This window comes from Neopsephotus bourkii, unplaced genomic scaffold (assembly GCF_033783945.1).
Source record: "Neopsephotus bourkii isolate Nb327-2 ecotype Australia unplaced genomic scaffold, CSIRO-AGI_Nbou_v1 NB_593, whole genome shotgun sequence".
Classification (NCBI taxonomy): Eukaryota; Metazoa; Chordata; class Aves; order Psittaciformes; family Psittacidae; genus Neopsephotus; species Neopsephotus bourkii.
The window spans coordinates 1,484,491-1,505,728 of record NW_026901094.1 but is presented as its reverse complement, the minus strand read 5'-3'; the positions used below and the strand labels follow the sequence as shown (position 1 = coordinate 1,505,728).

General features: G+C 55.3%; 1 protein-coding gene across 1 annotated transcript in view; it reads left to right on the top strand.

Annotated features, from left to right (window-relative positions):
* Positions 1 to 8,759: 8,759 nt before the first annotated feature.
* AJAP1 (adherens junctions associated protein 1) overlaps positions 8,760 to 21,238 on the top strand; it is a 34,513-nt gene continuing 22,034 nt past the window's right edge. Inside the window, exon 1 of the mRNA XM_061351629.1 lies at positions 8,760 to 9,093. Within this exon, the coding sequence (XP_061207613.1) occupies positions 9,065 to 9,093 (29 nt within the window). The 5' untranslated portion in view covers positions 8,760 to 9,064. The remainder of the gene's footprint in view (positions 9,094 to 21,238) is intronic.

Sequence of the window (21,238 nt, the reverse complement as noted above, 5' to 3'; positions counted from 1 at the left end):
GAAGGATCACACTGGTTCCATCAGGTCTCTTCCGCCCACCTAATGAAAACAAATGCCACCCGGGACACGGAGCATCCTTCTCATCTGTCTGCAGGGCCCCATGGACGGGCTGGCTTTAGACTGCTTTTTATAGATGCTATTTTAACAAAGGAACCAGATTACACCCTGGTTGCTTCAAGATGCATTCAATTCCCAAACCATAATGGAGCTATTGTGGGTCTCTGGTCGTTAATCCTATTAGTGTCAGGCTCTGAATCTGGGCCTGGTGTGTGAGGTTTAACTGGCCCTAAGAAGGCCTTTTGGAAGCAGAGAACTAAAGGTTCCCCACAGCCTGTGGCAGCCCGCAAGCAGGAGGGAAGCTGGGCAGCAGGAGGGGGTATTTGTGCAGGCAAGCAAAGAGGAGCTGATGAGGATCAATCGGTTTGCAGCAGGACCTTGACCGCAGCAGCTCCTGTTTCCAGCCTCCTTTGCTCCTAAGGACCTCCAAACTTTAAGCTACTTTTCCCCCTCAGTTTTCAAGTCTCTGCTTGCCAGCCCTGCAAGTACTGTGTAGTACTGTGTGTGTGTGTGTGTGTGTGAATGTGAATGAGTGCAGGGTGAAACAAATAGCAAATAACGGCTGCTTTTTATTGTGAGATAAAAGAAGACCAGGGGAGAGTGGGGAAGGGCTTAAATAAAGCCCTGCAGCTCGGGCTGGGGTAGGAGACAGCAGCAGACATGGGAGCAGGTGATTGGTGATGTGCATCTTGGCTGCCTGTCTGCAGCCTCAGGCACTCGGTCCATGCACAAGCCCTTGTGCAAGCCATGCACTGGTGCTCCATGGTGTGACTGCACCCCTGGGGATCCCCAAGTGCTGCCCTGTCCTTCCCAGCTGCCCCCCGCTTGCCTTATTGCTGCTTTCTGGGAAAACAACTGCAGGTGCAGGGGGAAAAAGGATTTAGTGATTGTTTGGGTCAGAAACCAAATATTTGGGTGTTTCGTCTCAAACTTCTTACAGTGTTTGCCTCTTCCCTGTGCTGAAACTGTCTCTGCTCTGGAGCCAGGCTGAGAGAGCTGGGCTGGGGCAGCCTGGACAAGAGAAGGCTCCTGAAGGGGAGACCTGAGAGCAGCTCCAGTGCCTAAAGGAGCTGCAGGAAACCTGGAGAGGGGCTTGGGACAAGGGCCTGTAGGGACAGGCCAAGGGGAATGGCTTGAACCTGCCCGAGGGGAGACTGAGCTGAGCTCTTAGGCAGAAGCTCTTCCCTGTGAGGGTGCTGAGGCGCTGGCACAGGGTGCCCAGAGAAGCTGTGGCTGCCCCATCCCTGGCAGTGCTCAAGGCCAGGTTGGACACAGGGGCTTGGAGCAAGCTGCTCCAGTGGAAGGGGTCCCTGCCCGTGGGGAACTGGATGAGCTTTAAGGTCCCTTCAACCCAAACCAGTCTGGGATTGTGTGATGCTATGAAAACCACGATCTGTATCAAGCAGCCAGCACAGAGGGAGGGCATGGGTATATGGAGCAGGACATGAAGACGTGTTTTCTGGCTGCCTCTGCTGGCAAGAGGGATTTACCCTTGAGCGCTTGTGTTGCTGCTGTTCTCTGGAGCAAGACACCTGCTTTCCCCACAAACAAAGCCATAAATCGTCCTGCAGGCAGGTTTCAAGGGGAACAGAAAGCGGAGCTGGGATGACAGCGATGGGGAGCAGAGCTGGGACGTGAATTACATGAAATATTACTGAAAACTTCCATGCTATAAATACACTTCTGATCAGGGCTAATCAATCACTGTAATTATCCCATAAATAAGGGAAAGGCTGGCTCAGTGGTACCTGCCTGCTTTCTGCAGGCCTCTGGAGCAAATTTGTTAGCATCTTAAAATAAACTATTTGCTCCACATCGTTTGTTTGTACTCTCCAGGCTGCATTGTCTCCTCATTCATTTTTCATCGCCTTTGGTTTGGTCGCTGAGAACGGTTTTGTGCTTTTTTCCCTGTCTGACAAAGAGGCGCTGGGGGGGAGCGTGTCTAAAAACCAACTGGAAAGCGCTGGCTTTTCTTCTGTGCCGTCAGGGGTGCTGACAGCGGAGATCAAAGTTCCCTTCCGCATCCCTCCGGGCTGGCTGACATCCGTGCTCGCCTCTCGGCTGGGGAGGGGATAAGCTGGAGAAGGGAATGTGCTGGATGAGGGTTATCCCGCAGTGCATCCCAAACCCAACCTGCCCATCCTTGCTGTTCCCAGTGGAAGAAGCCTCTCTGGGAATGCCCCGTGGTGCTGATGCCAAGCCAGGAGTGGGTCCTGAGCCATGCATCAAACACACGGGAAATGGGGAAGGAACGAGGTTCCCATCCTCTGTTTGCTCCATGTGTTTCTGGGGGAGACCGGAGCTCTGGATAGGCACAGGCTGTGCTGGAGAGCAGCAGGGGCGCATCGCTGCCTCAGATGGCAAATCCTGTTTGTGTCATTCCGTGTCTCTTCAGTGGGAAAATTATCAATCAGCTCCACTTACCTTTAGAGCAGCGGTGACAGGGGAAGCCTGTGCGTGTGCACAAACCCTTCCTGGTGCTCCCCTGTGCAGGGAAGGAGCCGCAGGATTTATGAGTTCAGTCCAAGGCCGGGAATCCCGCAGCCTCACATCACCCATGACCTGCTCAGGAGCCTGTTTCTGCAGGAGAGTTTCATAAGAGATAAAGGCAGGATCAGTCTATGATAAGGTTTTATCCTGGGCAGAGGTGAGGATGCTGACTGCCCCTGCAGCCAAGGTGAGCGCTGCTATCAATAGACATGATGCACTGGGGTCTGCATCCAGGCCCCCATTCTCGGAGCGCTCGGTGATACGGAGTCCTCTGCTTAATGTCTTTTCCACAGGGCTATAAACTCGCAACACACCATATTTTTCTTTTTATAGATCAGCATTACTAATTTATTGGCAGTTTACTATTTGGAAATGTCCTCGTATAAATTAATGGGAAGGTAATATTAAACCTCAGTCCCTGGGGGAGGAGAAAGGCAAACAAAACCCACATCCCCGGTGCTCCAGGAAAGGCAGCCCATTAAATCATCCCCTTTGCTCTGCAGGGGCCATCGCTCCAAGGGCAGAAGTGATGCAGAGATGCTCCAGAGCTTGGGCTCTGGCTCTTCCCATGGGTCCCACAAAGCCGGCACTCAGGTTGGTGTTTATGGCTCCTCTGCATCTCCTGGGTCCTCACAATCTCCCTCTGTAACTTCAGTGGGGAAATGCACTTTCCATAGTGCCTTAGAGGCTTGCAGATACCTCAAGACACTTCAACAAGCATTTAATTACCATTGTATGAGTCTATGAATTAAAACGGCATAAAGGGTTTGTGCATCCCTTCCCTGAAGCCAGACAGGAGAGGGGGTGAGGAGCTGTTAGGAGCATGCAGAGGAGGAGGAGAACTGGGTTTTTTAGAGGCATGAGCTGCTATTGAAGACTTCTCCTTCATCTCATGCGCTTTGGGAGCAAACTGGAAGTTATCTGCCCTCAATGAGCACTTCCAAGGCCAGGTTGGACTCAGGGGCTTGGAGCAAGCTGCTCCAGTGTAAGGTGTCCCTGCCTGTGGCAGGGGTTGGAGCTGGAGGAGCTTTAAGGTCCCTTCCAACCCAAACCATTCTGTGATTCCCAGTGTCTCTGGCTCACTGAAAGCTTTCCCAGCCCCATGGTGCAGCCCTGGAGCAGGAGAGGAATGCTCTCCCCGATCCTCCTTTTGTTTTATGGAACTATTGCCATTTAGAAGGAAAGCAGATTGAGTTCCATCACTTCTCTTGCAGTAAGAGAACTGCTGTGGCTCTGGAATACTGACATGTGTGAGTCGGGATTGCTTTTCTCGCTGAGCAGATGAGGAACAGGAGTGATTATTTCGTATCACTTATGGAAGAGACCTTACAGTAATGTACCTGCTGTGCACTGATAAATAGCACCTGCAGATAATAAGGGCCTTAGGCAAAGAGCAAGGCAGAAAAAAAGCTTTTCCAACGTGTGAACACAAACGCTTTAAATGTGAACTAAATTGGCCTGATCATTCCTCAGATTCGCAAAATTAAACCGTGCCAAAGTGTCAGCGTCTCTGAGATTTATGAGACAGCCCAAGCAAAGGGAATCTATAACAGCCCTGCTAGAGACCATCGGGGGGATGAAGAGGCACGGACTGCTGATGAATCCAAGTGCTATCCCTCTGTACCAGCAACGGAGAGCTGGAAAAGCCTGGGGCAATGGCAGCCAGTAGCTGTGCTTCCCAGCTTTGCCATGCCTGGGTTTGCTAATGTCGGCGGCCCCTGCCAGGGCTGTGGTTTGAAATGAGGATGTACTTGCCATGAGGTTACTGGGAACTCGAAGTTAGCAAAACTGAAATCCTCTCTGCTATTGCCCTGACTCCACCTTGTGTCCCCCAGGCCCTCAAACTGCTGCCATAGCTTGAACCCCTGCTCCTGCAGAGGTCCAAGGAGGAAATGCACCTCTAAGTGGTGTCCTCATCATGTTTGTTTCCCACACCCTTACTGGCCAGCCAGGGCTGGGTCATCTTTCCTTTCCCCATGGGGAGCAGCGTGAAGCAGCACAGGCAGAGGAGACCTCTGCTTTAGTTGCACATCTCGGCGCTGTTGATACCTCCCAGCCCCTGGGAATGGAGCCACCTTGGCTCACCTTGCAGCAGCACAACGTGAACCTGGGGAAACCATGGCTATGCTGAAGTGGCAGCACCTTTCCAAGGATGCCAGGGATTCCACAGCACCATTACCCAAGGCAGGTGCCCCTGGGGCTGTAAAGTGCCATTTCCAGCCTCCTGCAAGCTCTGTTTCTCAGGCGCTTGCTTTTTACCCCAGTCTCTGCAGTGGAGCAGAGGGACAAGGGTGTGCAGGAGCCGTGTGACCATCAGAGCTAAATGCACCTCAAAGCTGGGGGATGCAAGAGGTGACAACGAGCACTTGAGTCCAGGTAAACTCTGTGTCAGTTGGGAACTGAGGCTCCTGAGGCTTTGCATGCCCTGAGGCTGTATCAAGGGCATAGCCAAGCCAGGCACTTCTTCCCTCTCTCATTAAGCTCTGAGGCTCCAGCTTAGTTATGCTACTGGGCTGCTAAGTCAGGGCTTCATGCTTTCTAATTTTTCCTTTTGTCTTGCAAACACATATGAGACAGATTTTGCTTCCACAAGGGATATTTATAGGACATATGTTGGAGCTTGAAGAAGCTGATTAGCAATGTTTAGCTTAAAAAAAGAAGAAACTGCATGAGAGCAGCCTAGCCAGACAAGTACTATACAAGATGTTGGCTCCAGGGTGACAGCTCCCCCGCTGCCTTTGCTGGTTGTTGGTACTGGGTAAATACAGCTTTGTCACCTCTCCTCAGCCCCCATCCGGCTCCCCCACTGACCAGCTCTGCCTCGCTATACAATCCCATTGACACCATTAGAGGGGCTTGAGACAGCGTGGGGGGGGGGGCTTTCTTCAGTGAATACAAGTCTCAGAGTCCCCTAAGAGCTGCTTAGAGGACAAAAGCTGCTCAGTGCTTCCCCGAATCCTGTTCCCTGTCAGCAGTGGTCTGAAAACCCAAAGTACGTTCTTACAAGGAGGTGGAAATTGCATTATGCTCATCTCTTCTCCGCAAGCTCTAAGTAACACTCCTGCTTTTAGCTTATGAAAGGAAATGGGTAATGACAACCTCTGTCTATTGAAGGGACAGTTTTCACTCCTCCTTGGCAAGTGTAGCCGAGGCAGTGTCTTTCTTTCCACTCGGAAGCAAATTAACAGATTTTGCCTCAAAATCATGGTGGGTGAAGTGCAGCCGATGATGTGCACCCACCACAGCCAGCAGCACCCTCAGGGTGCCCACACCTATTCATGCTCATGGTGCGTGGGTTATAATGGCATGGGAAAACCGGGAAGTGCAATTGGGATCACAGGGAAAACCCCTCCCCTCTTCCCGCTCTGGGGCTGTGTGAGCATCTGTGACCTGCATCCCAGCAGCCAGCTCCATGCAGCGCTTCCAGCTTGGCACCAGCGCCAGGAACTTGACTCTCGTGGAGAGATGACTCTGAGGAGAACAAGTTCGACAAATGAGTTTGCTAATGACTTCCTTCCCTCCCACTTCAAGGGGGGGGGGAATAATTCTCAGTTCCTGCTCGGCAGCGGGCTGCTCCATCGCCCGCTCTGCTGATGGGAGCATGAGGCACAGAAAGGGATCATGATGGCCTCTTGGCTTCACTCTGCCTCACAAAAGGCCACTAAAAATGGGGTGCTGGCTATTCTATGAGGGTGCAGAAGTGAGTGCAGGCTGTGGGCAGGCAGCAGGGCTCTCCAGAGAGCAGCAGGAACACGGCTCAGATAGTCTGTCCCAGTATCATCTCCCTCCCATGAGGTCTTTGCTCCAAGCACCTCAGACCAGCCCCAAACCCAAAGAACAGCCTATGTACAAAACCTTTGCATGCATGCTTGCTTTGGTACTGTCGAAAGCCTCAAACTCCCCTTTGAGCTCTCTTATTTTCCTGGTTTGGGAATAGTCTGTGAGCTTCTGGATGGTGGTGTTTCAAGCTCCAGAAGAGCCCCAGGGCCAGGGGGATGCTGATGGCCATGGTATGGTGCCTTTCAACATCAGTGTTTGCTTGTCTTACTGACATCTGTAGAGGTCTAGCAGATGCTTATAGCTGAATTGAGCACAACTAAAGTGTCCTGTTGGCTTCCAGCCCCACTTTCTCAAGTTCAGCCTGTGCTGCTGGCCATCAGAACTCCCTGGACCACAGGACACATCCCCCAGTGCCTGTCCCCACATTGGCTCTATGCATTCAGCACGAACAGGGAAACAATACTTTTTAAAGTGGGGCTGAGTTAAGAGGATTTGTTTCAGATACAAGATAGCGCTCATTAACGTTTGCTTGTTTGGGTTTATTTAAGCCTTAATTGATTGTCTTCTACTTAACTGCATCCCAGTATCTCTCAGGCTCCAGAACAGCCTCTTGTGAGACTGACAATTGCACGCTCTTCCCTTCTTCTCTCTGAAGATCTTTCATGTTCGTTAGCCAGGTTTAATGGATGATAAAGTCAGTGGGCTTGTAGCAAAGCCAAGCTTTCCCTTTCAAGTCGCTTTCACTTTCAAGTCACATCCAGCCCCGGAACGACTGCATCCAGGTGAGTGTTGTGCTTTGATACGCATTTTGCTGAAGCTGTTGTAATGTGCAGCTGTGAACATGTGTACAGCTGAACACACGTGCAGTGTAACACGTGTGCAGCAGAACACGCATGAAGCCATGGGTTTGCATGTGATGGACACCCCTTGTGCTGGTGGCTCTCTCTGGTCAGAGCTGGGCTGTGTAACTGCCTTCATTCTGAGGAGGACCATCACCAGCCCTGCAGACTGGGATTCACAGGTGGCTCCAAGGAAACCATCCCAACCTGCCCCAGTGGGTCTGAAGCACACTTAGGGAAAACCCAGCCTCAGCCTGGTCGTTATTTAGGATGCCGTTGTAGCCCTGGTTCTGCTTGGGCCTGGGCAGAGGAGGTTTGTCTGCCCAGTGGTTGACATCTCATAGCGTGAGCTGTCCTTCAGACCAACCCCTGAGATTTCATCCTTCCCAGAACAGCTTCCTTCTGACCAGGACTCCAGCTCCAGGAAACGCGGGGGTTTGGAAGCTGAACTACAGCACTTCTAGTGGCAGCTGGAGCCCATCCACCGGGAGCACACACAGGGAGCAGGGACCTGAGAGGCTCAGAGGGACAATGGTGACCTCTCATTGCTACCTTGTGCGAAGGAGGCTCCTTCTGCTTCTAGAATAAGTTCATAGGGAGGCAGGAAAGAGCCAGTGACTCAGAAAGGCAGCGGAGGGGGACTCGTTTCTACTCGAGTCCCGCTTTTCGGCGTGCCTGCTTTGAAGGCAGCGAGCCGCGGCGGTGGGAATGCTGCCGGCTGTCCCTGTGCAGGGCTGGCTCTGCAGACTGCTCCCTGCTCCAGGAGCAGCTACAAAGAATCCGTCCCCAAATTCACACAAAACCCGCACAGAAACCATCCAGAGAGGTTTGTCTTTTCAAGAGAGACACTTGCCTTTCCACACATCAGCTACAGGAATAATTTAGCTTCTTAACTCAGACAGCATCCCCGGGAAGAGGGAAACCGCATCGGGCTCTGCTGAAACACCTCTCAGAGCAGCCGAAGCACCCCCAGACGTTCGCTCGTCCTCTCTGTGCTCCCATGGCTTTGAGCGAGCGCGGAGCACAAAGGCACGAACTTTGCGCCGGGCGCAGCGCTCCGCGGGAGGACGAGGCTCGGTGCGCGGGACCGGGAGCGGGACGGCGGCGGCTCGGAGCTGCGCCTGCTCGCTCTGCCGGCGGGTGGAGCTCGCCGCAGCCCGGGCCGCGGGTGCCGAGGAGCGGGGCAGCCCCAGCTCCGCCCGCACCGAACACGCGGACCCTTTCCCGAGCGGCCGCCGGCAGCGCGGCGCTGGAGGCACCGGGTCCGGCCAAGGCGCGCAACTCCGCGGGGGCTCGGCTGGAGCCGCGGGCGAGGCGCAGCGGGAGAGCGGAGGGAGACGAGGAGGAGGAAGAGAAGGAGAGGAAGGGGCGCTCCGCCGCGCAGCCGAAGGGGGGGTTCGTGGCCGCCGCCGGGTCCTGCGGAGGGAGCGGCCGCTTCCCGCGGGGTCAGCGCCGGGGGCCGCGCTGCGGGGTCGCTGCTCGCTGCCTCCGCGGGGTCCCGCTCCCGTCCCGCCCCGCCGCGGCGCGGAGGGGCCGCGCTCCGCCCCCGCCTCCTCCCCGCGCAACTTCCCCGAGCCGCGGCCCCCGCCCCGCGGGTGCGCGCACAGGCGCGGGCGCGCCGAGCCCAGCGAGCCGAGCCCGTCGCGCCGAGCCGCGCATGGGGCGCGCAGCCTCCGCGGGCGCGCAGCTGCCCCGCCGGTGCTGAGCGGAGGGAAGGAGGGAGGGTCCGGGGCCGCAGAGCGCCGACCTCCCCCTCCCGCGCCTTGCGGCCCCCGGGCGATGCCCGCCGCGGCCCCGCCGCCTGCCCCGCCGCTGAGCGCTGCCGCGGGCGCGGGGCGGCGCGCCCGGATGGAGAGCTGAGGCGGTGAGCCCCGCCGGGCCGGCCGGGAGACGTGACGATGTGGATGCGACGGCTCTCGGGAAGCAGGTAGGGGCCGGGGCGCGGAGCGGGGTGGGGGGGGGCTCCGGCTGCCCGGCCGCGCTCGGGGAGCGGTCGCGGAGTTCCAGCCCCAACTTGCCGGAGCGGGTGCGGGCTGGGAGCGGGGCGGCTCGGCTCGGCTCGGCCGGTCCCGCTCCGGGCACGGTGTCGGGGCCGCCCCGTTCGGCGGCGGGCGGAGGGGATGGCTGCGTTGTTGGGGAGATTAATCGAGAATTGCGGAGCAGGGGAGAGGGAGTCAAAGTGTTACGTAACACGTTTTCATTACCGCTGCGAAGTCATCTTGAGCCCAAATCTTGTTATTTCCCTGGAACCGGTGGCTGCAGAGCGCCGGCCGCACGGCCCCGCAGCCCGGGAGCGCCGGGCATGGAGCCGGTCCCGGTGGGACACGCATAGGTACAGCGCGGCGGGTTAGGCAAGTGAGACCGTAAGGAAAAGTCCGCTGCTGTGAGGTTCACGATCCATTTCTTCTCCCCCCATCCATTACCGTGTATTGAAGAAACCCTGATTCATGTGGGCAGGGGGGCACAGCCTGCTCCAGCCTCCCCCCTTCGAGCGGGGCAGCGGGTTGGGGTCTCGCTGCTCGACGGCTCCCACGCAGCAGCCCCGCTCCCACCGGGATCTGCGGCTGCTCCCCAGGGAGCAGGACTTGGCTCCCCGGAGCGCTGCTGGGTGGGTGAGTGGGGGGATGCCACCCCCCCCAGCCCTACCCCACGCAGCAACTGGAGGAGCCCAACATGGCTGCGGCTTTGGGGTGTGGGGGGAGGCAGGCAGGGCCCCCCCATTGCCGCGGATGCTGCTTAGAGGCCTTTGTCCATCGCCCTTAGGAGCTGCCGGAGGCTTTGTCCCTCTGCCTGGGCTTTGGCTGGCGGCCGGGAGGGTGAAACTTGAACTGAGGTTTTGTCTGTGCCGAGGAGCCCTCGGCTTTTGTTCCACACTCGCGTGTGCCGTGCACAGTATTCCAGAGGCTCGTGGTAACCCAGTTCCCTGTATCCCTCTCCGATGGCAGCCCGGGCAGGCGAGCACCTTCCCAGAGTCACCCGTCCGTCCGTCCGTCCGTCTGCCGGGGATGCGCTGCTGTGTGTGGGAAGGACAGAGTCTCCTGGGAGTCTGCGGTGATGTAGTGACCTTAGGGATCGCTCCTAGGGAAGGCACCCGAGGTGGTTTGATTCTGGATGTCTGGAAAGCCGGTGCCGCTGGAGGGCTGGTTCCCGAGGCGCCGATCTTGGAGGCAGAGGATGGATGCCCTCGGCTTTCTTATTTTGCAAAGAGTTTAGCAATGAGGGCAGGAGCCTCTCGGTCGCTTCTCTCCTTGGTTTTGCCTTGTGAATTTCTTTGCTGTGTACCCTGGATTCCCAGGGCCAGGCCGTCCTCTGCCACCTCCTCGGCTTCCAGCCCCTCCGTGTTTTATTTTTAATAGGAGGTAACTTTACTGCTAACCTTGCCTGCTGCTCTCGCTTCACTCTTAATTGCTTCTGGCTTTATTTCTGACATTTCCCATGTCGTTTCCCCTCATTTTCTTCAAGACTGCTGGAACGATCGCTCCCAGAGCAGCAGCACATCCTTCCAGCTCCCATTCCACCCTGCACAGGCTGTGCTGATGGTACCGTACCGCTCCGGTCAAGCCGGGTTCTTTCTCCCTGGGGCAGCCTCGCTCTTGGGCTGTGGAGGGTGAGACCTGCAGACCCGGAGCCACCCAGCCCTTGGTCCTGCATGGAGCAGCTCAGTGCCGCCCGGTCCTGAGCGTGGGCACCGTGGGGCTTGGGTTTGTCACCTGCGGGGGGACAGCAGCGACCGTGGCTCCCCGCGTGTGCACCAACATGTATGTGCGTGCATGCGTCTGCGTCAGTGCCTGTGCCTGCCTGGCAGGGCATGGCAGCCTTCTGCAGCGTGCTGTCTGCCTGGCTTCCAGCACTGGCTGAGGACTTCCCTTCCGTCGCTCCGAATGTAATACTTGAAACAATATGCCACGATTTTTAACAGCGTTTAGCTCCGGAGTGATTTGCAGTAGGAGTGAAAACACCATGTGCAATTTCTTCCCACTTGTATAAAACCGCTCGTTAAAAGCACACATCCCTGCGCGCTGGCACTGGGGAAACTTTATGGGCCTTGTAGAGCCTGCCAAAGCAAACATTTTCCATGAATTTCACTCATCAAGTTCACGCTGTCAGATGTAGATTCAGCCGCTCGTCAAAGATGCAAGCCTTGCAGTCTGGAAAGTAATGAGAGCAGTAAGCAGTGGGAGTTAATGGCCTCCACTGAGGAGTCCTTACTCATCCTGCATCCACGCAGGGGCTGAGCTGGCTGCTCTCAGGTGAATTGATTGCCACCGAAATGCGGCTGGTGTCACCGGCTATGATACTTAACAGCCACGATAATGCTCCAATAAACTGCGCTTTTATGCAGCGGTTCATCCTTCCCAACCGCAGCAGTTCCACAGATGAGGCAGCGGGATCGCGTGGGGCTCGAGCAGCCTCTTCCCTAGAGCATGAACAATCACTGTGATAACACCAGGGCCGTCGTGTTGCATTGATGGTGTCTCAGTGGGGTGACGGGTGGAATGCCCTGTGGTCATGGAGCTGCTGCTCAACTGGGGTGCTCCAGGGGCTGCTCTGTGTCATGGGATGGGGGAGCTGCCGCCCGTCTGCCCCATGCACTGCAGCACCACAGCCTGGGTTTGATTTATCAGCTGAAAGGGAGATGCTGATGTGCCCTCAAAGCCCAGCCCACAGAGGAGAGCCACAGGGAGGTTGAGAGGAGCTCCCCAGGTGGCCCCATAACCTCGTTCCTGCCTCTCCTTGCCCAGGTTGAGCCGGGAGGTTTCCCAGTGACAGTGGTGTCTGTGTGGATGTGAGCGGCTCCGCACACAGCTCCGCGGGGTGTGAATAATCCACGGGACTCCCGACAGGTCTGAGGTTCATTATGGAAATGTATGCATGCCTGAGCCTGGAAACACAGCGAACGGGAGCAGGGCTGCGAGGAAAGATTACGGGAATCAATATGCTGAGCCGGAGGAGTGGGAGCTGCGCCGCTCCGGGTCGCAGTACTCGTGATTCCCGTTAAGGGCTGGTGATGCTGAGGGGGGTTACAGCAGTTTGGGTTTGAGACCAAAACTATCCTAGCAGGATAACTCCTGGAAGCTGAGTGTGTTGGGTGGGATCAGCAGGGAGGATGGAGTGGCCTCATCAGCACTTTTGCCCCCTCATTTAAAACACAGGGTTTTTCCTTCCTCCTTCCTTGGATGGTACTGCAGGGAGAGGGTGACCTGATGAGTCTTCTTGGGGATGCTCCCGAAGCTGCTGCTTTGCCCTTTCTTCACCTCGGGGATGTGGTTTTCACCAGAGTGATTTTTTTTTCACTGGAATAATATAAAACTCTGGACCTGAACTGCCTCCTTAAAAATGGAATCCGAGTTGTTATGAATATTTCCTGTGGCGCTTACCAGGACCTGCACCTACAGACTTTGATAGCTTACATAATTTCCCGTGATGGAGATGTACTTCATCTAATTTCACTTTGAAATGCATTGATTAAATCAGAACTGCTGGGAGATTTAAACTGAGTCTCTGTGGCCTGAACTTAACTGTGGGAGGTTTACCTGCCTTCATCCTTCAACATTAATTTGGTTTTATGAGGATTCCTCGCGAAATGAGGTTTTGTCTGCCAGAGTCGCTGCTGCTTTCCGGGTTTATCAGTTTCTTCCCATGGCCCCAGTAGCTCTGCAAGAAGAAGCTGTGCTAAAGCCTCCATCTAGCATCGTGCTGGATGCCTTCGCCTGGAGCCACACAGTGAGGACCATGGGTGTTTCTGGTGAGGCTTCAGCTCTTTCCAGTGCTTCTTGCCCAAGCTGGAGGTGAATCGCCTGTGCCGCCCATGGCAGGACCAGCGATGCCGCAGTGAAGCTCTCTCCTGGGATTGCGGGGTGCAACGCTCATGGAGCACAATGGGGACCTGCAGTGGTACCAACAAGTGGAGGAGGATGCGTCCTCTCCTCGCCACCAAGTGACTTGGCCTCTCCAGTACCAATCAACAGCAGGGGAAGGAGGAGAAATCCAGCCTGGATGGAGATGGATGAGCCGTTGTGTGGAAATAAGCAGGGACGAGAACACTGAGGTCCTTCCCAGCAGAGCAGTGGGTCGTGCATCCCAAACCTTCGAGCCTGACTCTGGTTTCCCATCCAAGACCACCGACTGCCTTTGGGCCTGCGCCCCACCAGAATTCACTGTAAAAGGCTTCCCCAGCCTCCACCTTTGTTGGCTGTGCTGGAATAATTCAATAGACTTCAGAAAAGAGCCCCAGGTACATGAAGAAAATAAAGCTTGTCATTCATAAAGTGTTCATTTTCAACTCTGATCTGCAGAATGTCTCATTGTGACTTGGGAATGATGTGTAGGCAGGAGATTACTTTGACATGCGACGGGTTTTGTTGGTCTCTCTCGGCAGCTCTGTGTTCCTAGCAGCGCTGTGGCATTCCCAGTGGCACTGTGTCCATCCTGCCCTGGCTGCTGGTGTGTCCCCATGAGTGATGCTGCCGGCACTGCCCGATCCTGCTCGGTGCTCTGGTGGGCAGCATCATCCCCTGGAGCTGTGTCTCACAGGAGTGGGCAGCAAAAGCTGCTCGCCAGTTCCTACTGAAGAAGCTGGCTGGCAGCAAGGAAAGGCAGAATCCCTGCTCCAAGCCCTGGGCGAAGCATCCATGGGATGAGACTTGGCTGTGGCCAAGTGGTGAGGTGGGAGTGGTGAAGCTTTTCCTGTGCTGGCTCCCCAGTAAAGGTTGAGTAGAAGCTGCTTTGAGAACAGCATGTAGCTGGGAGGAGTGACGTGCTTCCAGCAAGAGAAATCCAAGTCTGGACCCTGGAGGCAGAAAAAATGGAGTCTACTGGGATATGTGTCCCCTAATATACAGGGAGTGCAGAGATGGGGATGTGCTGGCACAGGGATCCATGGGAAGGAGTGACCGTGTGCCTGGGGACACTGGCAGAGCTGTGCTGCACTGCAGGAATGTGGTTTTGTGGAGTTCATCTACAGCCTCATTGGGATCAGTCCCTCCATCCGCACATGGCTTTGGCGATGCCTCCCATTGTGCAGCCTCCTGGGATGTCCCGGAGAACTTCCATGGCTCCAGCCATGCCTTATGGCCCTATAAATAGGAATCGTGGCAGCGTGATGCTGGCTTAGCAACAGCGCACCGAGGCTCTTGTGGCTGGGTGTAGGAGGGCTGGGGGCTGGCTGCTCGCAGGCGGCATTTGAGGCTCCCTTAAGAGCCAGTGGCGCTAATGGATGTCACCACTTGAGTGCGTGTCACTCAGGTTGAAGACACGGCAAGGCAAGGTCGGGGGAAGCTCGGGGGATCCCCTGGGATTTGCCTGCCTGGCAAGCAGAGCCGAGCCGAGCCGGCGGCTTCCTTAGGGACACGTTCCTCTAATTGCCGGAGCCCTGGGTGTGACCCCGGCCCTGCTCCCAGTGCTTGCGGTGGCATCCCTGCCTCCATCTGCAGGACTGGAGTGATGGAGCTCCAGTTAATTGGTATGGATTAGGACATGCGCTTCAGGTGCTGGGATCCTGGCCGTTCTCTTCCTCTCCCCAGCAGCCCCAAAGCTCAGCTGGGTGCTACACAGGGAAGCGTTGCCGTGTCAGATGCTGGCAAGTGTTATTTTAGAAATTGCTCCTGAGCAGAATAAACCCATTTTCTACAAGCAGTTGCCTTTCATGGGTTTCCTTATGAAGCTTTCTCCGGGAAGGATGAGGATGAGTTACTCATCTTCTTGTTTCTTGGCTTCATAAAAGGCTCTCTGCTCCTTTAGCATCCTCCAACGTGAAGTACTCTGGGTTCCCATCGAAGTGACATATTCTCTGGCAAAATCAATTTTGCTAATTTTGATGGGTGAGGATGGAATTGTTTCTTATGGGCAGCTCCTTTGGGATGTTCTGTTCAGGCATCCAGCGGGAAAGGATGCAATTCCATGTTCTTCCCTTTCACCCTGCTAGCACATGGACCCAGCGCAGGGGTGTGTGCAGGAAGGGGAGATGCAATAACCCACAGAGGTTTGCAGGAGGCAGAAAGGGATGCGGGAGCTCTTCCTGGCAGGGAATTCCATCTCTCCTCTGGAGATAACACTGGGGAAAGTTTAATCTCTCCCGCAACGGGGATGTTTTTGTAATGAATGCAAAGCACAGTGATACCTGACTCACTGGCAATTAGGCTCTGGAGGATGTGTGCCCACAGACAGCACCGTGGTCTCTGATTGACTTACCTGCACCTCGATCCAATGGGATTTTGCTCCTGCAAGCTGCCTGGATGCTGTTTGCATGGTGAGGTGGCCGTGGCAGGGAGAGCTGCTCTCCTCTGTGGAAAAGAAGATTGTTCTGTGCTAAAGGGGATTTAAACCTCTGTATGGAAGGATCAAGAGTCTTTGCCCCGGATTTTGTTCTCGCTGCCTTTGCTTTCTATTTTGCTTTGGCTTTTTCTCCATCTTTTTGGGCCATTCTCTTTCCCATGTGGAGTGTGTCAAGCTGTGAGGCTTGGCCAGCAGTGGGGTGTCCTGCTGCGGGGCTGGGCAGAGCTTCCCAGTGCATCCGGAGCCTTGGGAGCATCCCTGCTGCACCAGAGCCTCACTGGGCCCTGAGCTCCCCTCCCTTATGCCCCAGCTCTCTGCCTTAGCTTCCTCCAAGTTTTCCTATTGACATTTCACACTTTCAGAGAGTGCTCTGCTGCTTCTATCTTCTTATTGTATTTCTTGCTCCATCAAAGCCATCTGTCCCTCTGCCTGCTTTTAGAAGCTTTGTTTCTCTCTTCTCCTCCACTTCAGTAGGAGTTTCTGGAGCTTTTGAAACCCTTTGTGCTCTCCCTGTCTCTGTTCCCTGGGATGGCTGCTGAGGTTTCAGGGCAGCCTCTGCATCCCAGGCTGCCGGGGCCACTGGGGACTTCCCAGGAGAAAGCCAGGTTTGGATCTTGGTGGGAATGGAGAGCAGCTTTACTAGGAGAGTGCATTGGTCGGATTTCCCAGGGCTTCCAGTGGGGTCAGTGCTTGCCTTCACACCTGGTAAAGTGGATCCTTCAGGAGATCATTAAAAACCCCACTGGAAGGTGTTCCCATCGTCTGTGGTACCTCTCATTGATGTTGGTGGACCCCGGTGCGTGGCTACCGCGATGCTCTGCGCCGTGTTCCAGCAGTACAATGGACCTCATTTAATTACTTGGATTTAAAGCTTGTTAAGCTGCTGTTTTAGCTGTCCCGGGCGCTAACCGGTCTCAGGTTCTTAGATCAAAGCGTTTCTGTGTGTGCTGCAATGACACGCTTGAGCACATCAATTTAGGAAATAAGATAAGTGCTGGCTGTATTTACCAGTGAAGCAGTGATGGGAAGGGGTGGTGGAAGCGGTACCTTGTACCGTGGTTTTCCTCTCTGTAGGTCCCTCCAGAGCCAGAGTGCTGGGCTGAAATCATCGCTATCTCTTGAAATCACTGCGCCTTCATGATACGGGCTTCAGAGGAGAAAAACCCTTTGTAAGGCTGCTGCTCCAGCCTGGGGTCAGGATTATCACAGTCCTGTCCTTCATCCCTCAGGCAGGGAGAGCCCCTCTCCTGCCATCCCATTCCGCAGTGCTTCTGCACTGCGTCCTTGTAGGATGCTTTGGCCAACGAGGAGGCCTGAGCATCCCACAGAAACCTGCTTTGCCCATAGGTTATACAGGGGTAATGTGTGGTAAAGGAAGAAAATTCCCAAGCAAATTGGGGGAATGAGCAGCTCCTTTGTGCCAAGTGGAACTGTGCCATCCTCCCTTGAGCCTGTATCCATGTCAGGGAGCCACTAAACCAAACCTTAGTTACTCTGTGTGGCATTAGGGCTGATCTCTAAGCTCCTGGGCTTAGTGCTCTTGTGCATCTGTCCCTGTTCCTTCCCTTCAGCAGGCTGGTTTTTAGTGTGACTGGTAAAAGCAGGAAGCGTTCCCTGCTCCTGTGGTGGTGGGAGAGTGTCCCATGTGCTTCCAGGATGATGTTAGTGAGTGAAGACTGGCAAGGATGTGCATGAGGTGGTGCAATACAGGAGGAGGTTTGGATAGAAGCTAAAATAAGGGTCAAACCCCTTAATTTCCTTAGGTTTATGGGATTATCGCCAAGAACGGAGCTCGATGCTGTGATTATTCACCGAGATCTTAGATGGGTTTGGAAATCCGAGACAAACTTCCCCGCGAGTTGCATCTGAAGCAGAGCCCTTGCTGCTGCCTGATGCCCGATGCAGAGCTGGGGGGGGGACACGAGTGGGAGAAGCCGGCGGCAGGTGCAGGTTTGGGCTGGGAATGCAGCGCTCACAAACGCCCTTTATCCAGGCGGGACAAAAGGCGAGTGTTTCCTCCGACGGGTGCATGAAGCGCCCAGTGTCCGGCCCCGCCGCGCTAAATGCGCGCAGTGTTTGCAGCGCTCCGGCGGGACACGGAGCTGCCGCCTGCCATGGAAGGGCTCGGGGTGGTTCCTTGCCCAGCCCTGCGCGGGCAGCTCGGGGCAGCTTGCCCAAGCCCTGCCTGCCGGTGTCTGGCAGATGAAGCCGCAGCCGCGGGGTCCTCCCAGGGGAGCCAGAGCACACAGGGAGCTCCTTCTGCCGGAGCCGCAGCCGGTGAATCACCGCGCGCCCGCTTCACACTGGGATGTGCTGGAGATGAGGGTGCTCGCTGGCTCCCCAGCGCTCCTCAAACTCCATCGGAAGCAATCCTGCGGGAAGGGGGGAAGCACACGGCAGCAGAGGCACTGCCCTTTTAGAGCAGGTCAGGGGATGCGGGATGCTGGTGTCCTGGGACTGCTGTGGGGCTCCGTCCTGTTGGCATCCTTTAAATCTTTGCTGACGGAGCTGAACTGGAAACCCAGGGGGAAAGGTTGGCTCGGCTTCAGCAACAACCGGGCACATCAAGCAAACCTTTTACCTTCACAGTGCTGTGTACTCCCCATCTGTTCTATCCTTTTTCCTCTTCCCTACAAGGCTGTGGCATGGGATGTACCAGAGGGGTCCCGTGCCGGAGGGCCCCAGCATCATCCCTGAGCTGCTGCATCTGGGGCTTTGCCCTTTGCCTCTGGCGAAGGACAGAGGCCCGGCAGGCGAGAGCAGCTCTGCTGCGCCAGGGCTGTTGGCTGACAGCTTTGGCAGGGGCTGCACCTCCCGCATCAGCATATTGGCGGTACCGCTGGGTATTAATTATGCCTCCACACTCACGGCTATTCACATGTTAAAATTGTTTATTTGCAGCTGGCTGAGCTCAAGACAGAGGCAGAAAAGCAAGCGGCTCCCCTTGGCTGCCCTCCAGCCCCCTGTTCCTCCATGGGATGCAGCTCCCCAGGCACAGGCAGGGGTGGATCCGGCTGCTCTATGCCAGCATCTCCGTCCTGGGGAGGATGCTCGGCTCCCCAGCCCCAGTGACCTCTTTCTGCCCTGTTTTCCTGGGAAAAGAGGCGCTGTGTGTGGCAGCTTGGTTGGGAGGATTCAGCCTATTTCACCCTCTGCTGATTTCCCTCCATGATAAATCCCATCCCCTCCGTTGTGGGAAGTGGTGTCAGTTTAATTACTTGTGGGGAGAAGGGGGAGAGCAAAGGAACTTAGGACTTGTTTTAAGTGTCACTTTTATTAGCAGGTAATCCCGAAGATCAGTTCTGTAATATAGATAGGTAGTGATGTGGCACATTTAATTTACCTAGGTGCTACTGCGTGTCAACTTTTGTGCCTTAATTCCCAATCCCAGCTTTAGACAGGCTGGCTGCCATAGTTTCACAGATTTACAGTGATCTTGGAAGAAGTCGTGGCTGTGGATGGTGCAGTGAGCAGCAAATCCCCAGTTCCCATTGGATCTGGGTTCAGAGTGGTGTGTCCCAGAGCAAAGCATCACTTAGGAGAGAGGTGCTTCAGTCTGTGGTGCTGTGGTCCTGCGCCTCTGCTGCCAGCACCCAGGGGAGCAGAGTGGGGTGCAGTGGGTGCTGTGCACCCCACTGGGGTGGTCCATAGGGTCTCCTGCAACTTGCCACATGCCTTTTGGCACTCATCCATGCTGCCCTTGCAGCCTTCCTTCCTCCTGGCCCTGTGAGGGTCCCGTTCGAGCCCCTCATGAACCAGTGATGCTCCAATGCTCTATTGCCATGGCGATGGCTGGTGGTGTCACATAAAAGGACAGTGGCTGCACTGCAGGGATCCTCAGGCACCGAAGCAGAGCTGGAGAGTGGCTGCGGTGGGCGTCAGGTCTGTCATCCCCATCTTGCTGAGGACTCACAATTACAGGCCATGTATCTACCGCCGCCACTGAAGCTTTTCCCTCTTCCCATCGCTCCAGCGTGAAAATCACCCGCTGGGATGCAGCGGCCTCATTCTCTTGCCATACAAAGCCAGCGAGTTCCTGCACGTACTCAAACCGTGCCGTGTTCCGAACGCCTTTGTAGGACACTGCCTGTCCTACTGACAAGGATGCTTTTCCTAGAGCGTGTCTCCTGCTTCCCTGCTGTCTTGCCTGGGTCAAGCACACATCGCCCCATCCCTCCAGCCACGGCTCCTGCTTGTGCTCTGGGCATTCACAGGAGTATTTTTGCCTCTGTCTTGCTCGGCGTTTGGAGCTGGGAAATGCTCCGAGTTCGTAAATCATCCCAACAAGGACGTAACCTTGATTCCCTGTGCAGTACCGATAGATCACCGAACAGGAGGCGTGAAATGGAAGAATGGCTCCATTTGTATAATTCTGCATTAAAAATCAGCCTATTCTGCATTTAACGCTGCCTGTGAAGTGTCTCCACAGTCACAGGGAGAAAGGGGCCGGTGCTGGAGAGCAAACAAGTACCTTATGAGAGGGACACAAATAGGCACCTTGTGCTGGTGCTGCCCAGGCTGTGCACTCCAGGGAGCCAGCACAGGGTTGTGTTCTGCATTGGTCAGGGATGCTCAGAGACCATCATCCAGGTTAATTGCTTGGATGGATTACTGAACCCAGGGATTCAGTGGGTTTGGGTTCAGGGCTTGGATGCAGGTCCAGGGCTGCCTTTCCCAGGCCACTGCTTCCCATGTTTTTAAGGTAGTCACAGGATGGAGATTATCTTGGGTTTTAGCAATCTGAGATCACTAATTACCAAAGCATTTCTTGTGGGTGTTGTGCTCCTCAAGCTGCTCAGGGGCTTATGGCTGTGTATGGAGCTTCATTGGGGTGGGAAGGGTTCAGTCATCCCGGCTTTCCTGGTGGAAAGGAGCTGACTGCACATGGAGCTGGTGGAAAGAGCCACAGCATCACTGTGCCGGTCTGGGATGTGGAAGTGTCCCGGCAGCCTCTTCTGACCAGCAAAGAGCACGGGAAGCTTGTGTCCTCCAGCTTCCTTGAAGTTAATGTCTTAAGTGCCAGCTTTCCTCCTCCTCAAAGCATGTGAAAGGATTTGAGAAGGGGGTTTCCTATGGGCAGATGTCTGGTATGGTGGGAAGGCTGCGGCAGCTCTGTCTGAAACACCTTTGTGCCAGTAACGTCGCCTTTAAAGCGGAGATTGGCTCAGTTGGGCTCTGGAACCCTGGAGTGCTTAATGAGCAAGATCCTGTAATTAGCCAAGTAGTTTCCCTGGAATCTGCTCTTGCACTTGTAGGGAAGCACAGGTAAATATTTGTAGGTGTTTCCCTTATGGCGTGAGAACACAGCTGCCTCCATCCATCACGCTGCGGGAGCGGATCTCTGGTTCTTGGGAGAGAAGGCTTTGGGTGCGGAGGGCAAAGCAGGGATTTCACCTTCTCAAGTACCTCACTGCTCATTTCTTCTTTAATCCAATTTCAGAGTTTTGTTGAATTTTTCTTTGACTTTGAGAAGTGTTCTGGGATACCACTCCCATTCACCTCCAAGGTGGAAAAAGGAATAACATGAAGGTTGCTCATGCTCCCCATCTCTCTTAGTGATGGAGAAACGGTTGTGTTTGTGTTCATGAAGAGCCAAAATCCTGATTTCCATAGGATTTAGTAAGCAGTGTGATCATGGCCCTGCCTGGTGCATCCTCAAGCCCCACTCTCTGGGCTGCCTTTGGGGATGTGTCTCTTGCCACCCCTTTTGCTGGGGACCAGGGCAGCAGGAGGGGTGTTGGGGTGAGGTCCGGGTGGTCCTGCCGCTGGCACTGCCGCATCCCTCCGCCGCCGCGCCG